General features: G+C 45.7%; 1 protein-coding gene across 1 annotated transcript in view; it reads left to right on the top strand.

Moving 5' to 3' along the window:
* ARHGEF9 (Cdc42 guanine nucleotide exchange factor 9) overlaps nucleotides 1–18,274 on the top strand; it is a 121,420-nt gene that overhangs the window by 18,677 nt on the left and 84,469 nt on the right. The window contains exon 2 of the mRNA XM_036740336.1: nucleotides 13,753–13,932. Within this exon, the coding sequence (XP_036596231.1) occupies nucleotides 13,807–13,932 (126 nt within the window). The 5' untranslated portion in view covers nucleotides 13,753–13,806. The remainder of the gene's footprint in view (nucleotides 1–13,752; nucleotides 13,933–18,274) is intronic.

The raw sequence follows: 18,274 nt of genomic DNA, 5'->3' as shown, positions 1-18,274 counted from the left end.
CCCATATCTGACATTCTCTGTTCTAAGATCCTTCCCAGCTATATTCTAAGGTCCCTCCCAGCTCTGACATCCTATATTCTAAGGCCCCTCCCAGCTCTGACATCCCCTGTTCTAAGGTCCCTCCCAGTTCTGACATCCTATGTTCTTTTTTTAAAAATATTCGATTAATTTATTTTTAGTTTTCCACATTCAGCTTCACAAGCCTTTGAGTTTTAAATTGTTTCTACCCCCCTCCCCAAGATGGCCTGCAATCTGATCTAGGCTCTACATACACATTCATATTGAGCCTATTTTCACATTAGTCATGTTGCAAAGAAGAATTAGAACCAATGGGAAGAACCATGAGAAAGAAGAAACAAAATAAAACAAAAAAAGAGAGAGAGCAAATAGTCTGCTTCGATCTGCATTCAGACTCCATAGCTCTTTCTCTGGATGTGGATGGCATTTTCCATCATGAGCCTTTTGGAATTGTCTTAGATCCTTGCATTGCTGAGAAGAGCTAAGTCTATCAAAGTCAGTTATTGAACAATGTTGCTGTTACTGTGTACGATGTTCTCCTGGTTCTGCTCACTTTGCTCAGCATCAATTCGTATAAATCTTTCCAGGTTTTTCTGAAATCTGCCCACTCATCATTTCTTATAGCACAATAGTATTCCATTACATTCATATACCACAACTTGTTCAGCCATTCCCCAATGGATGGGCATCCCCTCAATTTCCAATTCTTGGCCACCATAAAGAGAGCTGCTATAAATATTTTTGTATATGTAGGTCCTTTTCCCATTTTTATGATCTCTTATAGCCCTTTGGGCATAGTTCCAAATTACTCTCCAGAACAGTTGGATCAGCTTACAGCTCCACCAACAATTTTCCCACATCTTCTCCAGCATTTATAATTTTCCTGTTTTGTCATGTTAGCCAATCTGATAAGTGTGATATGGTACCTCAGAGCTGTTTTGATTTGCATTTCTCTAATCAGTAGTGATTTAGAGCATTTTTTTATATGACTATGGCTTTAATTTCTTCATCTGAAAACTGTCTGTTCATAACCTTTGTCCATTTATCCATTGGGGAATGACTTGTATTCTTACAAATTTGACTCAGTTCTCCGTATATTTTAGAAATGAGGCCTTCATCAGAGACACTGGTTGTAAAAATTCTTTCCCAATTTTCTGCTTCCTTCCTAATCTTGGTTGCATTGGCTTTGTGCAAAAACTTCCATTTAATGTAATCAAAATTATCCATTTTGCATTTCATAATGTTCTCTATCTCTTGTTAGGTCATAAATTCTTCCATTCTCCATAAATCTGGCAGGTAAATTATTCCTTGCTCCCCTAATTTGCTTATAGCTTCAGCCTTTATATCTAAATCGCGTACCCATTTTGACTTTATTTTGGTATACGGTGTAAGATATTGGTCTATGCCTAGTTTCTGCCATACTGTTTTTCAGTTTTCCCAGCAGTTTTTGTTAAATAGTGTGTTCTTATCCCAGAAGCTAGGGTCTTTGGGTTTATCAAATAGTAGCTTACTGTAGTCGTTGACTACAGTATCTTATGTACCTAACCTATTCCACTGATCCACCACTTATTTCTTAGCCAGTACCAGGTAGTTTTGGTATTGCTGCTTTATAACAGTTTAAGATCTGGTATGGCTAGGCCACCTTCCCTAGCATTTCTTTTCATTAATTCCCTTGATATTCTAGACCTTTTGTTCTTCCAGCATTCTCTGTGCTAAGGCCCCTCCCAACTCTGACCTTCCCTGACCTAAGGCCCCTCTCAGCTCTGACCTTCTCTGTTCTAAGGCCCCTTCCAGCTCTGACCTTCTCTGTTCTAAGGCCTCTATTTCTCTGACCTTCTCTGTTCTAAGGCCCCTCTCAGCTCTGACCTTCTCTGTTCTAAGGCCCCTCTCAGCTCTGACCTTCTCTGTTCTAAGGCCCCTCTCAGCTCTGACCTTCTCTGTTCTAAGGCCCCTCTCAGCTCTGACCTTCTCTGTTCTAAGGCCCCTCTCAGCTCTGACCTTCCCTGTTCTTAGGCCCCTTCCAGGGTCCCTCCAAGTTCTAATCTATGTTTTCAGATCTCTCTCAGGTTTAACACCCATGATCATGCCTTTCAAATTTGAGATCCTATTTTTCTCTGACACATACCCATTGAATACTTTCCCCTCCTGGGTAGCCACAGCCCTTTGTCTCAGTAATTCAGGAACTTATGAAGTTGTTCCATGTCAGAAGAGTCCTCTTTTGGGCTCCACAGACCAATAGCCTAAGTCCATTTTTAGCCTACATCAGCCAATGGTCCATTTCATCATGAGAGCTGTTATATCCTTTGGGTGATTCTTTTGGTGAGTTTAGAAGAAGTGGTCCCCAGTGGAAAAGAGAATGTCCTCAGGGGAGTTGGTCTTTGGGTGTTTGGTCCCAACTGATACATTTTGGCTTTCAGCGAACAGGTTGGGTTAAATGAGGGCTATTTCTTTCCTCATTGCCTTCTTTTCCCTCCTCCTCCTCCCCCCAGCGAAGGAGGTTACTGCTTGGGACCAAGCTAGTTGGGTGTGCCTGGAGGTCTGAAGGCCAGGCTCAGTTGTTTAATGTGGAAAATAGATGTACAAACACCCCCCTCCAACCCCCAAACCCTATTGCCTAGTGACTCATGGGGCATAGGCACCAACCAGAAATTCAAGCTTTCAGAAGTGAAAAGAGCTAATATTTGCATCCTTTCTTTCAGCCCATTAAGAGCTGTCTGTACTTGAATGCACTAATTATTCGGCTCAGAAATGAAATTATTTTGTTATGGCCAAAAGCAACAACCAGTCTCAGCCTGGAACCAACCAGGTGTGAACTACTAAGCTGGGTGGGAAGGGAGGGGAGAGGATGTCAGCCCTGCTGATTTGGAGTCTGGGATCTCTAAGCTCCTTTGGAAGTCTTGACCCTGGTTGCCAGGGCGGGTTGGGGACATAGCAGTCGTGTACAGCTTAGAGAAACAGACTGGTCTAGTTAGCTTTGAGAGCTCTGAAGGTGCTCCCCACCCCAGCCTCTCCATTTGCTTGCTCAGGGTGCGACCCTGGGGCTGTCACAGGCACAGCACCATTCTGTGCGTCATTTTCCTGAACTGAAGAATGGGGATCATCTGCGTCCTGCTGAATGGGGGTAGTCATCCTCGACCTGTCTCCCTCCCTCCCAGTGTGTGTCATGTGGTGGAGACAGTCCTTTGAAAGCCTATCGAAATAGCAACTTATTATTCAGGAGCTGATCACCGGCAGGCAGTTGTGCATTAACTATTTAAATACCAGCCCACACCAACTGGCTGCCTGGGTATAGGTCTTACAGATTGATTTCTGGGTCCCACAGCATACTAAGACATCTGTCTTAAGTATTTTCTGCCTCAGGGGTCAAGGGGCAGAGAGAGATGGCAGTAGCCCAGGCTTTGGGGCTTACAGTTTGAATCCAGTAACAATACACCATCTCCCATTCACTGAGGACTCCAAAGCTTATAAAGTACATTGCTTACAGAAGTATTGTGAGGTTGGTTCTCCAATACGCCAGTGGTTCTCTGATCTCTCCTTTAGAGAAGATCACAGGCCATCTGTTTTGCCCATCCTGGGTGACTCGTGCCCATGTTCTTCCATTCCTTTGACACAGGGAATCCATCCAGTGGCTAGGGGCCTTTTAAAAGTTTCCCCTTTTGTTATGTATATTTCAGTAGAGAATGTGGGCCCCCCACCTCTCACTCTTGACACATGTCCAGCCCATCGACTTTTTCAATCATGATGACCTCTCTTCCTCTGCTTCTCCTTCATAATTCCGTTTGTTAACATGTTGTGCCTTGCCTGTCCCCACCCTGTACCCCTTTGTGTGATACCCAAATCCAATTCTTCAGAGACTTGAGTTTTCTAAGACTCTCAGCTGTACAACAGCACTAGAAGATTATTGGTTAAGTTGATAGGGAGAGAATTATCAGTCCCATCTTCCAGATGAAGAAACAAAGGTTCAGAGAGGGTGAGTGATAAGTCTGGGGTCATACAAGAAGTGAGTGACAGAACTGGGATTCCAGCCAATCTCTTCCTTGAATCCAAGGCCCTTTCTGTCTGTTCTCTGGGTCATGTTTTAATTGAGGACATTCCCATAGGACGTTATGGTTAGAACCCACTTGCCATCCATGATCTCACTGGCTCTTTGCAAGAGCCCTGGGGAGGGGGCCAAGAAGGAAATTCCCACAACGAGGAAATCTGGAGATTTCCCTGTGGCCCAGAGAGGAGTAGTGACTTAACTGAAGTCCCGGAGTTAAAAAGTGACAGAGTTAAGATCAGAAGTGAAGTTTCCTGAGTCCTATCCTAGACTTGTCAGAGTGCCTCTAGCAGAACTGGTCAAGTTGGCAAGGACGGCCAGTTTGAAGTGAGGCAGAGAAAGATGGGTGTTGAGTTTGGTATCAAAATTATCAATGGTGATAGACACCGAAGCAGGGAGACCCTGGGGGCAATGGAAAATCTGGCATTGTTCCAAGGTGAGAGGTCAAGATATGCATTTGGAAGTCTGCCTTATAGAGACGAGAGTTGAAGTCCTAAGAATGTTCGTATACTTTCTCGGGGTGCAGAGAATAACAAGTAAAGATATTGGTTGATCTGTGAACTGGTCTTTTCCTTCTTTGCCTTCATTCCCTGAGCTAGCCTGTCTCTGTTTTCAGAATAGATTAGCAGCAATGCCTGAGTGAGTTAAATAGCTCGCTTGTCATCTAGAAAGGATTGATCAGTTTCCAGTTTGAGGTCACCATTTCACTTTTGCAAGGCAGAACAGTGAAACCATCTTGCCAAGACAGCATGGAGGATCTGAATAAAGCAGGAACCTGAATTTCCTTCCCTCTGGTCTTTTGTATTGTGCGGAGGAGTTAAAAAGGGAGGTCAGGATCTAGAAGGGCCCTCAAGGATCTGATATAGGCCAAACCCATATATCTGACAGGGGATGGAATAGCTCAGATTCAGAAGTGAAGTGACTTGGCCAAGGTCCCCACGTAGGATCATTGCTGTAGAGCTGGAAGGGACCTCACTAGTCATCTAGTTCAACCCCCTCCTTTGACAAATGGGGAAACTGAGGCTGGGCAGGGGAAGTGACTTCACACATAAGATGCAGAGCTGGTTCTCAAGCCAGTTTCCTCTGACATTCTCTCTAGTGCCTGTTCCCCTATGCCAGGGGTGGCTTCAAGGCCGCAGGTCCCCCACCCCCAATCTAGTCTCTGCCAGCATTTATTCCTTGAGTTTCCTCTGGGTCCTGTTCGTTCAGCCTTGCATAGAAACACATGCCCTTTGTGATTGTTAATGTAGCCTTAGCAGAGGAGGGTGTACCGTGAAAATGTTGGGGTGCTCTCTTCAAAGGACCCCTCATTTCTTTGCTTTGTGGATTATTCATTGCTTTTCTTTTTCTACTAAAAAGACAACTGAGTCCCGTCACTGACACTTATTAGCTGTGTGACCTTGCACCTTAGTTTTCTTATCTGGAAAATGGAAGTAATAGTGCTTGCCCCAGCTACCTTCTGGGGTGATTGTGAGAATCAGGAGATAACAGCATTGTTGCTTTATAAACCTGCAAGTCTGTAGAGACCTGAGGTGTGATTAAAACATTATTCCAGTGCTTCATTCTGTAAGCAAAGGATTTTTTAATAATTTGAATAATCCTTCCCTCCTGGGTGTTCTGTTCTAAGACTTTGGCATTGGGGGATATCAGGTATGTTCAAAGAGGCAGGTGTGCTCAGAGATTCCAGCCTCAAACAATGGGCTAATATAGATCTATTCAATGTCAAGCTCTATGTTTGGGTTTCTCAAGTCAACGGCACAAGGGTAAGATGGGAGCGTTTGGCAGTCTGTCTGAAGAAAGAAGCTGGGGGGATCCAGTAGATAGAAGGTTCTAGGTGAGCCGGCAGTGTGATGGGGCAGCCTCCAAAGTGAAGGAGACCTAGGATTGCATCTAGTGTCCCAAAGATAAGGAGGTTTGGGTTCCTCTGACTAGGCCTGGTCAGACCGCACCTAGAGAAGTGGGAGCTGTTCTTGGCCTGCAAAGGGCGAAACCAGGAGTAGTGGAGGGCTGCATTGTAGAGAGGTCTCTTTTGGTTGATGTAAGAGGAAATTTCTTATTAATTAGAGTTATCCAAAAGTGACATGGGCAGCCCCCAGAAATAGCGAGCTCTTCCTTATTGGAGGTATGTAGTCAGGTGACAAGCTAGACAGTCTCTTGCAGTCTGGTTGATCTAGCTGGCCTCCAAGGTCAGACATTCTTTGGTTCTCTAAAGTGGGTGCTGTCCCCTTCTCTGGACTCTTTGGACAGACCACTTGGTGGCAGATGACGTTTGGGGTGAAGACTATGTTGCCGTGACTCTGCAGGAAAGAATGTCCTTGCTTCCTGGGCCCAAAGCACAGCCCAAGAATGGACAGGGGAAAAAAGGAGCAGAAGGCCATCTTCTTCTCATTGTTACATGGCCCTCCCCACCCTCCTTGGTGACCTGGTGGCATGTGGCCAGAGGGTCCCACCTCTAGCAGCAGCTCCAGGGGGGTGGATCAGGAAGGTCAATGCAGTGGCCATCCTTCCTTTGTCTTGGCAACTCCCAGAGTGACTAAGGCCAAGATAGAGCTTCCTGAGAGATAAGCTGAATTCTTTCACAGGCCTCCCCCAAGCAGGAGGCCTCCCATCAGTTTTGGATAGTGGAGTCTTTGGCCTTATTCCCTTTAGGGGGAGAAAGGTAGTTTTGCTACAATCAGAGCCTGCCCCATGGCCACTTGGGAGCCAGTAAAGGATGTCAGAGATGAGAGGGACCTTAGAGCATAGAATGTTTGAGTTAGAAGGGAGTTTAGAACATAGAACAGAGAATACCAGAGCTGAAAGGGACCTCAGATCCTAGAATATTTGATCTAAGAGTGGTCCTAGAAGCCATCCACTTCAGCCCCCTGAAGGGGAAGGAGGAACCTGAGAGGTCAGAGAAGTAGTTTGCCTTTCCTAGGGTAACACAGTTAAGTTCGCAGCAAAACCAGACCTGGGGGGGGGGGCGGGGCAGCTAGATGGCACAGTGAGTAGAGCACAGGCCCTAGAGTCAGGAGGACCTGAGTTCAAATCCGGCCTCAGACACTTGACACACTTACTACCTGTGTGACCTTGGGCAAGTCACTTAACCCCAAATTGCCTTGCCTTCACCTCTCCAAAAACAAAACAAAAACAAAGCAAAGCAAAACTAAACTAAACAAAAAAAGCAGACCTAGGTCCTAGGTCTGTCTCCCTACCTGAGAGAGCACGTTCTTGGTTAACCTGGCCACCAAGGCCCTACTTTCAGTAGTTTCTCCCTTGACATTAATGAAGGCTTCATGTGAGTTCACAAAGCTATAATCAAAAAGAGAGGAGAAAAGAAAGAAAAGGGTGAAGGGAAAGGGCTTTGATTTCCAAGTGGCTGAGCCTTCTCATTGCTAAGTTATAATCTGAGCAGGGCGAGCTCAGCCGTGGTGTGCCAATATTGTCACACCTCGGGTGCTCCTGCCGCAGGCTCCAGATGACACTGGCATATCAATGCGGGAAGGCCTTTCTCTGGCCCTCCTGTCTGCCTATTCTTTCAATATCACCAGGAGGTCAAGTTCAGGGCTGCCATCTTTTCAGTCATGGGACTAACATTATAGAGACCACTTGAGTTTTATTTTATTTCGTTTTTATTACACTTCTCCCTTCTGCTTGGCGCTTTAAAAATGCTCATATTGCTGGCAGGCACCCTGAGCTAATTAAATATCTATTTTCAGTGGTAGTCTTTAGCTAGAATACTGGAGCAAATCAAGGGAGCTTTGGAAATCTGGCCGAGGGCCATTGTCCCAGACCTGGCTTTGGGTTGGCTCTACTGGGCGCTGAGTAATATCTCTTTCCCCCAGTAATTGCCCTCTCCCAAAGAGGGTGGCTTCTGGTATGGGATCCTGGGCTCTAGGAGCATATCACCTCCTTGGGGGTAGGAACTGGCCCCTTTTGGTTGTATCCAGAGCACCTAGCCCAGTGCCTGACCCAAAGCCAACCTTTAATGGGTGCTTGTTGAATTGGATCAAATTAGAGGCATAGGATCTGAGATCTAGAGCTAGACAGAAAGGAACTTAGAGGCCAGCATATCTAACCTCATTTTGTAGGAGAAGAACCTGAGACACAAAGTAGGGAAGTGACTTGGCCAGGATCTCTTAGCTAATTTTGGTGTCTTCAAGGCTCCTAAGTTCAGAGACTATCTAGTATGCACTGCTGCCTCTAATTAAATCAAATTGATTCAGATCTGAGAAGGACCTTGGAGATCACCTCGTGCAACCCCCTCATCTTACAGATAGGGAGACTGAGGCCAAGAGAACAGAAATGATAGTCCAAGTCAAGCAGCTAGTAAGTAGCTGTGTTGGCTTCCTGGGGCAGGAGATGCTTGAGATTTGCCAATTCATTTGGGCCTTTCTTTTCCTCCCTCTGTGCTTAAACTCCTATAAGCAGAATGGGGGAGGAAGAGGCTTGGAAAAGCTTTTTTCAAGGCTCCCACACACTGAAGGAAGGGTGTCTCTACCGTACTGTCCCGTGGCCAAGAACTATTTGTAGTTAACTCAGTGCCCACTGACATATTTATCGCCTGCCTGCAGCATGGGAACAGGAGGAGGAGGGGGAGTAAGGGACAGAAAGCAAGGGCTTTGGGCCGAACAGCACAGAATCTGTTCATGATCCTGCCTCTCAACACATGGGCATCAGAGGCTGCCTGCCCTCTGTCGCTAGCACAGGTCATAGGTGGCCTTTCTGCCTCCATCAGGGGCGGAATGCTGTGCCTCTCAGGTTCCTTCCTACTCTACGCCTCTCTGACTCCGTGACTGTGAGACTGGCCTTGGCTGCCCAGGCACTTCCGCCATTGAGTAGTGGAAAAAGCCCTGGCTGTAGACTGAAAAGAACCTAGGTTCAAGGCTTGGCTGTGCCCCCTTCCTGTGTGAACTGGAGCCAGACATTTTGCTTATCAGAGCCTCCATTTTCTGCCTCTTACAATGGAGATAATATCTACTCTCTCCCTTTAGTCAACAAGTCTTTAAGTACTTGCTTTGTGCCTGGCTTAAGTGCTAAGCCCTAGGTATACAGGGAGAAAAGTGAAGCAGCCCCTGCCCACAATGGGTTTATATTCTATCAGTACAGATTAGTCAAATATTAAAGCCACAAGGCTTGTTAAAGAATACATTGTCTTATCTTGTCTGGCCTCTTTGTTTGATTAAAAAATACAAAGGAAGGATAGAACTGAGCCCCAGCAGGGAAGATCGCTTGCCCTTGCTCATATGGTGCCAACCCAGCTGTTGGGACTCCAGTGCCCTTTTCAGAAATGTCACCATGGGGCAGCTAGGTGGTGCTGTGAATAGACCACTGCTCCTAGAATCACTTAATAGCTGTGTGACCTTGGGCAAGTCACTTAACCCCAATTGCCTTGTCTTCCTCCCTCCAAAAAAAAAAAGAAGAAGAAATGTCACCATGAAAAGCCCAGGTAGGAACGATGCTTTACCCCAGCCTATGCTATAATTCTTAATTGGCATGGAGACTGGGAATCAGGTCTCCCAATATCCAGTGGATATGCTTTGACCTCTAAACTACACTGAGAAAAGCTCTGAACGGTGGTGGGTTGCTGTTTCACAAATGATGCCAATTGCTGACTGTTGTGAAGAGAAAGGCTGGACCAGAGGAGCTATGCACATATATAAGGAAAAAGAATATTAAATTAATTAAATTAAATATTAAATTAATTAAATTCAATTAAATGGTGGGAATTGTAGCTCCAGTGCCCAGCACACACAGTAGGCACTTAATAAAATTTAATTCAATAGCAATTCTCTTCTCTAGAAGTTCTAGGGTCTGCCTGATTAAGGGCCCACTTTTTTGTTTGTGGTCCTGAAGCAAAGCTTCAGACCTTAAGAAGGGGCAACTCCCTACTGCTGCCAGCTTCTCCCATATCGCTGCCAATTTCTCCAGCACACATCTGCAGACATAGCTGAGGCCAGGGCAGATGCTTTGCTTGGCATTTCTTCTAGTGCATTGCATCTGGCCAGCATTTAATCCATACCTGGGCTCTAGTTCTAGCAAGCTCTGCTCCATATAAGCTTTGTGATCTGGCCAAGCCCCTTTGTTTCTCTGGGTCTCAGTTTCCTCTCCTGTAATTGGGTTAGAGGATCTCAAAAATTTTTTCCAGCCCTGTGGAATGATCACCACATTTGGAGTTAGGAAAACCTGAATTCAAATCCTGGCTCTGATTTTTAACAGTGATGAGCCCATGGGTTAAGTTACTCCTTGTCCTTGATCTTCAGTTTCCTTAGCTGTAATATGGGGATAATAATGTTTATACTGCTAACCTCACGGGGTTATTGTGAGGAAAGCACTTTATAAACTAAACACTATATAATAATGAAAATTATTTTTGTTCAAAGATCCCTTGGAACTCTACCATTGATTTTCTAATATCCGTGTCAGATGTAAGACAATGAATGGCAAGGACAAAGATTGAATGTAATAATGAAAAATCACTTATTATTTGCTATGTGCTAAGCCTTGCAGATACAAATAAATATAAAAGTGAGACAGTCCTTGTGTGCAAAGGGCTTCATTCTAATAGAAGCATATGTTGAGGAGTGGTGGCCAGGGAAGGAAATGTTTGGGGGTGGGGTGGAGAAGATGCTGGGAAGCTGAGTTGATCCATAATTAGAACAGTCAATTGACACACCCTGTCCAGGAACAATAGCGTTATGGCAATGTCGATTTGAGTACTGACCCCAGAGTAAGAGGCAGAAAGGGGGAGATAATGTATGGGTGTTGAGATGGCTAGAGTGGACAGCTGGCTGGAATGGGAAGTATGTTCTGGTCTGATAGTCTAGAGTTGCTTGAGTAGAGTGGGCTAATTGAGTTAGCTTTCATTCATTTACCTATCAAATGGTTTGTTGCCTGGCACCTCTCCCAGGACTACCACTTGAGACTTCTGGAGCAATTGGGTGCCACTTTGCTTAGGAAACCAATGCATCACTGGGTGGCATCTTCCCTGGGCCAAAGTCTTATTCTTCTCCATCCCAGGGTAAGTCTGCATATGCCAAGGAGATAAGATTCATAGGTTCATACGTTCCTAGAGATCAGAGGGGAAGTGACTTTCTCAAAGTCAAATGGATAGCAAGTGACGCCCTTTTGGCATAGTTCCAAATTGCTCTCCAGCATGGTTGGATCAGTTTACAACTCTACCAACAGTGTATTAGTGTCCCTATTTTCCCATATCCTCCTCCAGCATTTGTCATTTTCCTTTTCTGTCATCTTGGCTAGTCTTTCACTGATTTTTAATATGCTTTTGGACAACTCCTTTTTTCCCCTCTTTGGCCTCAGTTTTTCCCTCCTTTAAAAAGAAAGTATTCAAATAGATTATCTCTAAGGTGTCTTCCAGCTAGAACAATATATAAATTGATGAATCAGGTGATTGTGGGAGTCAGGAAAAAAAAAGATTAGGCTCCTAATATAAAATTCTATACTTGAGTTTTTAAAAAGTCAATGACACTAGTGGGTGGGCAGGGAGAGAGTTGGTTAGACATTTCAGAAGGAAAAGATCTGGGAAGTTTTGCGGATTTTAATAAGGTAAGAATCAACAGTGACATGCCGTCCCCCCCCCCCCCCCCCCCCCCCCCCCCCCCCCCGCCTAAAAATCCCCAAACGAACCAAAAGACTTCAAGCTAAGAAGACTTCATTGGTCTCAGGGCTGGGGAACCTGCAGCCTCAAGGGTACATGCAGCCTTCTAGGTCCTTGGGTGCAACCTTTTGACTGAGTCCAAGTTTTCTGTGAGGTTTGGATTCAGTCAGAGGGCTGCACTTGAGGACCTAGAGGGCCACATAAGGCCTCGAGGCCACAGGTTCCCCACTCCTGATAGAGGCCTAGTATCCAGAAGGAGGGAACTTCATCCCACAGTCCTCTGCTCTGGTCAGGTCTCATCTGAAGGACTGCATTCATTTAGGAGGGGTATTGATAAACAGGAGAATATCCAGAGAGGGAGAGCCCGGGTATTGACAGACCTTGGAGCTATGCCATAAGAAGATCAGTTGAAAGAAATGTGGGTGCTTGCCTGAAGAAGAAGAAAAGGCAGTTCTTGAGATATTTGAAGACAGTTATTGTTGACACCCCCATTCTCCTGCCCTACCACATAGAAGTTGGGTTACAAGGAATCTGCTTGATCTCAGATATTAGAATTAGGGGCATTGAATAGAAGTAGCAAGTAGTTTAGGGAACTCAAAGGACAGTGTATTTGAAGTCAGAGGACCTGTGTTCAAATCCCAACTCTGGAATTTACTTCTTGTTTAACTTTGGGCAAGTCCCTTCCCCTCCCCGTGCCTCAGTTTCCTCCTCTGTAAAAGGATGGAGTTGGAGGAGCCTAGCCAGCCTTCCATCTAGGCCTTTCTGAAATCCCAAAGAAGGATGTTCTACCATATAAGGAAGCATTAACTTCTTAACCAACAGAGAGGTTCCAAAGTCCAATGGGCTTGTCTTGGGCAATAGCGAGTTCTGTGTTGGAGGGCAGATTACTGCTCTGAGAGCCATTTTCTTCCCACTCAGATTCTGTGATCCATCTGCCTGAGATCACTGTCATTCCTAAAAGCAAGGGATGGCAGCAGTGGCTTCTGAGGGCTTCTGCTACTCCAAGATCCTGGCAGGCCTAGCCTCCTATCCCGTTGGCCAAGATGCCATCTGCTTGGCATGCTTTTGATTGCCTGGCCAGGACTGAGCCTGTCTGGGCCCTTTGTTTCAAATATACAGCCTTGATCTCACCAGGATATCTTTGGCAGAGCCTCTGTGTGTGTGTGTGTGTGTGTATGTGTATGTGTGGCAATGAGAAGGAGGTATGAGTGGGAGATGTCTCTTTGTGACCCATGTAATCTGATCTGGGTGGCCACATTTCCTCATGTCTAGGGCAGCCTCTGACTTTCTTTGTGACCTTGGCTGAGTTATTCATCCCTTTTCTCTAGGCTTCAGTTTCCCCATCTGGAAAATCATAGGGCCTAACCCATGCCCTCAGTTTCACCAAGCAGTCTCAGAGATCATTGATAGAATATCTGCTGGGTGCATGGGGCTCCTTGGGAAGAAGAGAAATTCCCCTTCCTGTTATTGACCTTGCTAGGTGCTAGATTGGTCTCCAGGGCAGCCAGAGACCTCCAGGGCTGGCTTCTCACATGTTTAAAAAAATGTGGGAGTATGTCATACAGGGGGCTGGGGATCCCAGAAAGATGTGGTCAACTCTCTATTCTCCACCATCAGAGAAGATGTGGGTAGCATGAATATTTGAAATCCTAGCTAATCCCAAACTTAACTGGTACCAGCTCACCTCCTCTAATCTTTCTCTATAGGAAGGTGGATGGATGGGAATTTCTCCTAGTGTATTCACTAGCAGCAGGAGTAGAAGGATGAGTGGGGAACCAGGAACTTGGATAAGGCCTACACTGCCTCATCATTGGCCAAGGCATCCAGCCCCTCCCTCTCCAGGCCTCACTTCTCTAGCAAATGAGAAGCTTGAACTAGCTGGTGTCTGAGGACCTTCCTAGCTCCTAGATCTTATGTTCCCATAGGAACCTGTGATCACGCCCTCTGGATGATAGAGAGTTGACTGTGTCGTTAGAAGGGGCTGTCCAATTCATTGATTTCCTTTCCCCTTATGAATTCAAAGTAGGCCAGGGGGCTGGACAGTGGGGTCGGGGGTGAGCAATCAGTTGGAACTGAGCCTCTGCTGTTCTCTCTTTAGCTGATCAGCGGAGGTTCCATCGTAAGTGCTGAGGCAGTATGGGATCATGTCACCATGGCCAACCGGGAGTTGGCGTTTAAGGCGGGCGACGTCATCAAGGTCCTGGATGCTTCCAACAAGGACTGGTGGTGGGGCCAGATCGATGATGAGGAGGGATGGTTTCCTGCCAGCTTTGTGAGGGTGAGTGACTACTATCCCCCTTACCACCCTAGCCTGACTCCTCTACCTGCCCCTCCCCTTCTGACAGTCTCTCTTCCTCTATTCTTCCCATTCCCTAGTCTATTCTTTACCCTTTTACTCCTGATTTCCCTTCTTTTGAACCCTTTTCTTAATCTTTCTCTTCCTCTTTGCCTTCAGCCTCCTTCACTTGCTTTTTTATCTCCTCTCTCTCTCTGTCTCTATTTCTGTCTGTCTGTCTGTCTCTCTCTCTCCCATTCTTTTCCTTCTCCCAATGTGACCCGTGGTGTGTTTGACCTTGAGCAGCAGTCAGAGAACCTGAGTTCATTGACACTGCCTTTGTGAGTTTGGGTGGGCTACTTGGCCTTTTTAGGCCTTAATTTCCTCCTGGAAAGTGCAGTAGGATCCTACTGTCACTTCCCTCCTCTGGGCATCAAATTGCTCATCTATACACTGAGTAGGCTAAAGAAGATGGTACCTTAGAGCCCTTCTAGCTGTGAGTTTGTGTCCTAACATAATACAATGTGCATTCTTCTTTTTTTTTTTTCTTTAGGAATTTTTTTTTTTGGATGGGGAAGGCAGGGGAATTGGGGTTAAGTGACTTGCCCAAAGTCACACAGCTAGTAAGTGTGTCAAGTGTCTGAGTCCCGATTTGAACTCAGGTCCTCCTGACTCCAGGGCTGGTGCTCTACTCACTGCAGTGCCACCTAGCTGCCCCGTACAATGTGTATTCTAAGGGATCGTCCACCTCTGACATTTGGCTTCCTCTGGCTTCAGTCTCCTCAGGTTATCCCCTCCTCCTTTCTCCTCTTATTTTTCTTCTTCTACCTTTTGTTTGTAGCCTTCCTCCCTTATTCTCTCCTTGTCTCCTCCCCTTCCCCCCTTTCTCCTTCTCCTCCTTCCTCTCTATTCTTAGTCCTCCTCCTTCTCCCTGATTCCCTCCCTTACCCATTCTCCCTCCCTTATTCTTCCTCTTCTTTCTTTCTCTTTTTTCTACCCCCATTTCTCCTCCCTCCCCCATTTCTCCTCTTCTCTCCCCCATTTCTCCTCCCTCCCCCCATTTCTCCTCCCTCCCCCATTTCTCCTCTTCTCTCCCCCATTTCTCCTCCCTCCCCCCATTTCTCCTCCTTCCCCCCATTTCTCCTCCCTTCCCCATTTCTCCTCCCTCCTCCCATTTTTCTTCCTCCCTTCCCCATTTCTCCTCTTCTTACCTCCCCCATTTTTCCTTCTCCTTCTCCCATTTCTCCTCCCTCCCTTCCATTTCTCCTTCTCCCTCCCCCCTTTTCTCCTCCCTCCCCTCCACTTCCCCTCCTCCCTCCCCTCCATTTCTCCTCCTCCCTCCCCCATTTCTCCTCCTCCCTCTCTCTCTTTTCTCTTCTTCCTTCCCCCTCCTCCGCCTCTCACCCCCCTTTCTTTTCCTTTCCTTGATTCCCTCAGTTGCTGAAATGTCATCACCACAGCAAGGTTGTTGCGGGGCTGTCTTTCCGCTGTTAATGTGAGGAGTGTGGGGCTTCTTTCCCTGAGGGACTGTACATTTTGATTGCAGATTTTTCTCTGTAGCTCAGCTCTAGACAGTTCTGGAGGAGGGAAGCTAAGGGGGAAGCAGACAGCCTGAAAACCCCCCTGGAGGACTCATTCTTAGAAGCTGTGCAGTGCCTGGCCTTTTCTTTCCCATAGGCCCTTGGGGCAGGGTCCCAAAAGGTCTGAAAGGCCTCATGCCCCAAGCTGACCAGACTATGTACTGAGAGGAGCATGGCTCCAGCAGTTAAGGAACCTTCAAATGAGTATTGCTACTCCCTTGGTGTATGCCCATGGCCAAGTCATTTCCCCCTCCAGGCTTCAGTTACCTTGTCCAGAAGATGGGGAGATTGGAGAAGATGCTCTGCAAGGTACCTTTTATTTTTAAAATCAGAAGCCTTTGCTCTCTGAGGTCCCTTCCAACTCTGGCATTCTGGAGTTCTATGAGTCTTAGCATCTCGTTTTCCCAGTCTGTAAAATCAGAGGCTAATACCTGTCCTATATACCTTACCAGGGTAATGGGGGGATGGAGTAAGCTCATTGATGCCTAGGTGCATTGGAAAGTGAAGACGCCCTCAAGAATGGGAGCGCAGTGATTGCTGTCTCTGAATCTCAGGGATGTAAGGCCACTCCTAAGGCATTTTTAGTTCAACCCCTAACTATGTGGAAATTCCTTCTAGCCCCTCCACCCTGCCCCCCAACCAAAGTGGTCATCTTGAACACCTGCTTGAAGATGTCCAAAGATGGGGAACTCCCTCCCTCCTGGAGTAGGGTCGTCTTCTTTCCTGATCACTAGAAATCCAAGGTGCAGCTCTGTTCTTAGTAGAATATCTCCTGGACTGGCATCCTCACCTGGAAATGGGTTCTTTGTCTTTGTTGTTTCATGAGGCCCTTGGGCAGTCTGTCTGGGGAAGGAAGCCTATGGACCCCTTCTTAGAATCATGTTTTTATTTTTTGGAGACAATTGGGGTTAAGTGACTTGCCCAAGGTCACACAGCTAAGTAAATGTCTGAGGCTGGATTTGAATTCAGATCCTCCTGACTCTGGATCTCATGCTCTATCCACTGTAGCACCACCTAGCTGCCCCAGAATCATGTTTTTAAACACATAAAATAAAATGCACAAGATTATAAAAGATTATATTAAATATATATTATAAATTATAATATTAATTAATATAATAAATTATAATGTAAATATATTAAAATCATTACCAGAATATTTGTTTTTGTTTTTGTTTTTTTTTAAAGTCATAGACCCCAGGTTAAATAGTGTAAAGAATGATGGATCTGGAATCTGAGGTCCTGGATTTGAATCCAGACTCTGATACTTATTAAGCATGTAGTCTTTCTGGGCCTCAGTTTCCCCTTCTGCAAAATGAGAAGGTCAGATTAGATGATCTCTAAGATCTCTTCTAGCTCTAGACCTATGATCCTATGACCCTGAACTGTAATTCTAAGTCTCCCTCACTACCTTGCGCCTCGGTGTAAGAGAGACTTTGTAAGATACCTATGGGGCATCTTGTTTCCACTTTGATAACAAGATTCCCAAAAGCTTGTCTTAGTGGGCATATACATATACATATACATATACATATACATATACATATACATATACATATACATATACATATATATATATATATGAAATGACCATTTATTAATCACCTATTTTCCCACCAATATACTAAGTACTTTATAAACATTGCATCATTTATTTGCTCCTCACCACAACCCTGGGAGATAGGTACTATTATTATCCCCATTTTGCAGATGAGGAAACTGAGGGAAGCGACTTGCTTAGGGCCATGCAGCTAGGAAGTGTCTGAGGCTGGATTCGAACTCAGATCTTCCTGACTCCAGACCCAACACTGTACACTATTATGGCGCTGCCACCTACCTTGTCTATCCACATTGAATGCCTAGAGCTCTTATTGCCAAGGCATCTGTCCTTCCCAACTTCTGGATGTGGAGCAAATTTCAAATTTCACATTTGGAAGACTCCAGAGTCCCAGGGATGAGGAACCTGCGGCCCCAGGGCCACATGTGGACTCACGGCTACAGGTTCCCCACCCCTACTCCAGACTGCTCCATGGGTCTGGGTGTAGATAGGCCTCTGACTCTGGGAATCCTGAACCAGAAGGCTCATGGTTGGGACTGAGGGAGAGTTGAGTTCTGTGGTAGAGCGAATCCATGAGACATTAGTGCATCAAGGACTCTACACTCTTTATGTCAGTTACTGATACTCCACTGTAATGGAGGCTAAACTAAATTAGCCTGGATCAAGAATGTCTGAATGGCAAGAAAGTCAAGGGTTTATTGACAAAGGTGCTTTAAAATCCAATGACCTAAAGAGACAACTGTCTGGTCCTTGGTTTCCCTATGTATAAAATGGAGGTGATAATAGGGGCAGGATGGTCTTGTGGAAAGAACCCTAGATTTGGAGATTCCAATCCTCACTCTCATATAAAACATTGTGTGGACCAAGACTTTTGTAAAATAAAAGGTGTTGGACTAGATTGTTCTGGAAATCTTTTCTAGCTGTGGCATTCTATGATCCCATTTGCTATGTCTGTCTCCCAGGGCCATTATGGGAATTAAATGAAATAATGGGCAAGAAAGGGCTTTGCGACCATAGCGTGATGTCTAAATGGGAGGTGGTATAGTTCCCTGAATAATGAGGAGCTGACTAGGGCTTTAGGAACGTGGCCATCTGAATAGCCTCCTTTCTCATCCTCTCACTTGTCTAGAGGAGCAGACGATGTATAATAGATTCTGGCTCTGGGGAGAATAGGAGAGGCATCACTCACATTTGGCCCCATCATTCC

Source organism: Trichosurus vulpecula, chromosome X, assembly GCF_011100635.1.
Source record: "Trichosurus vulpecula isolate mTriVul1 chromosome X, mTriVul1.pri, whole genome shotgun sequence".
Lineage (NCBI taxonomy): Eukaryota > Metazoa > Chordata > Mammalia > Diprotodontia > Phalangeridae > Trichosurus > Trichosurus vulpecula.
The sequence above is the reverse complement of the archived record's forward strand: the minus strand, read 5'-3'. Positions and strand labels throughout refer to the sequence as shown.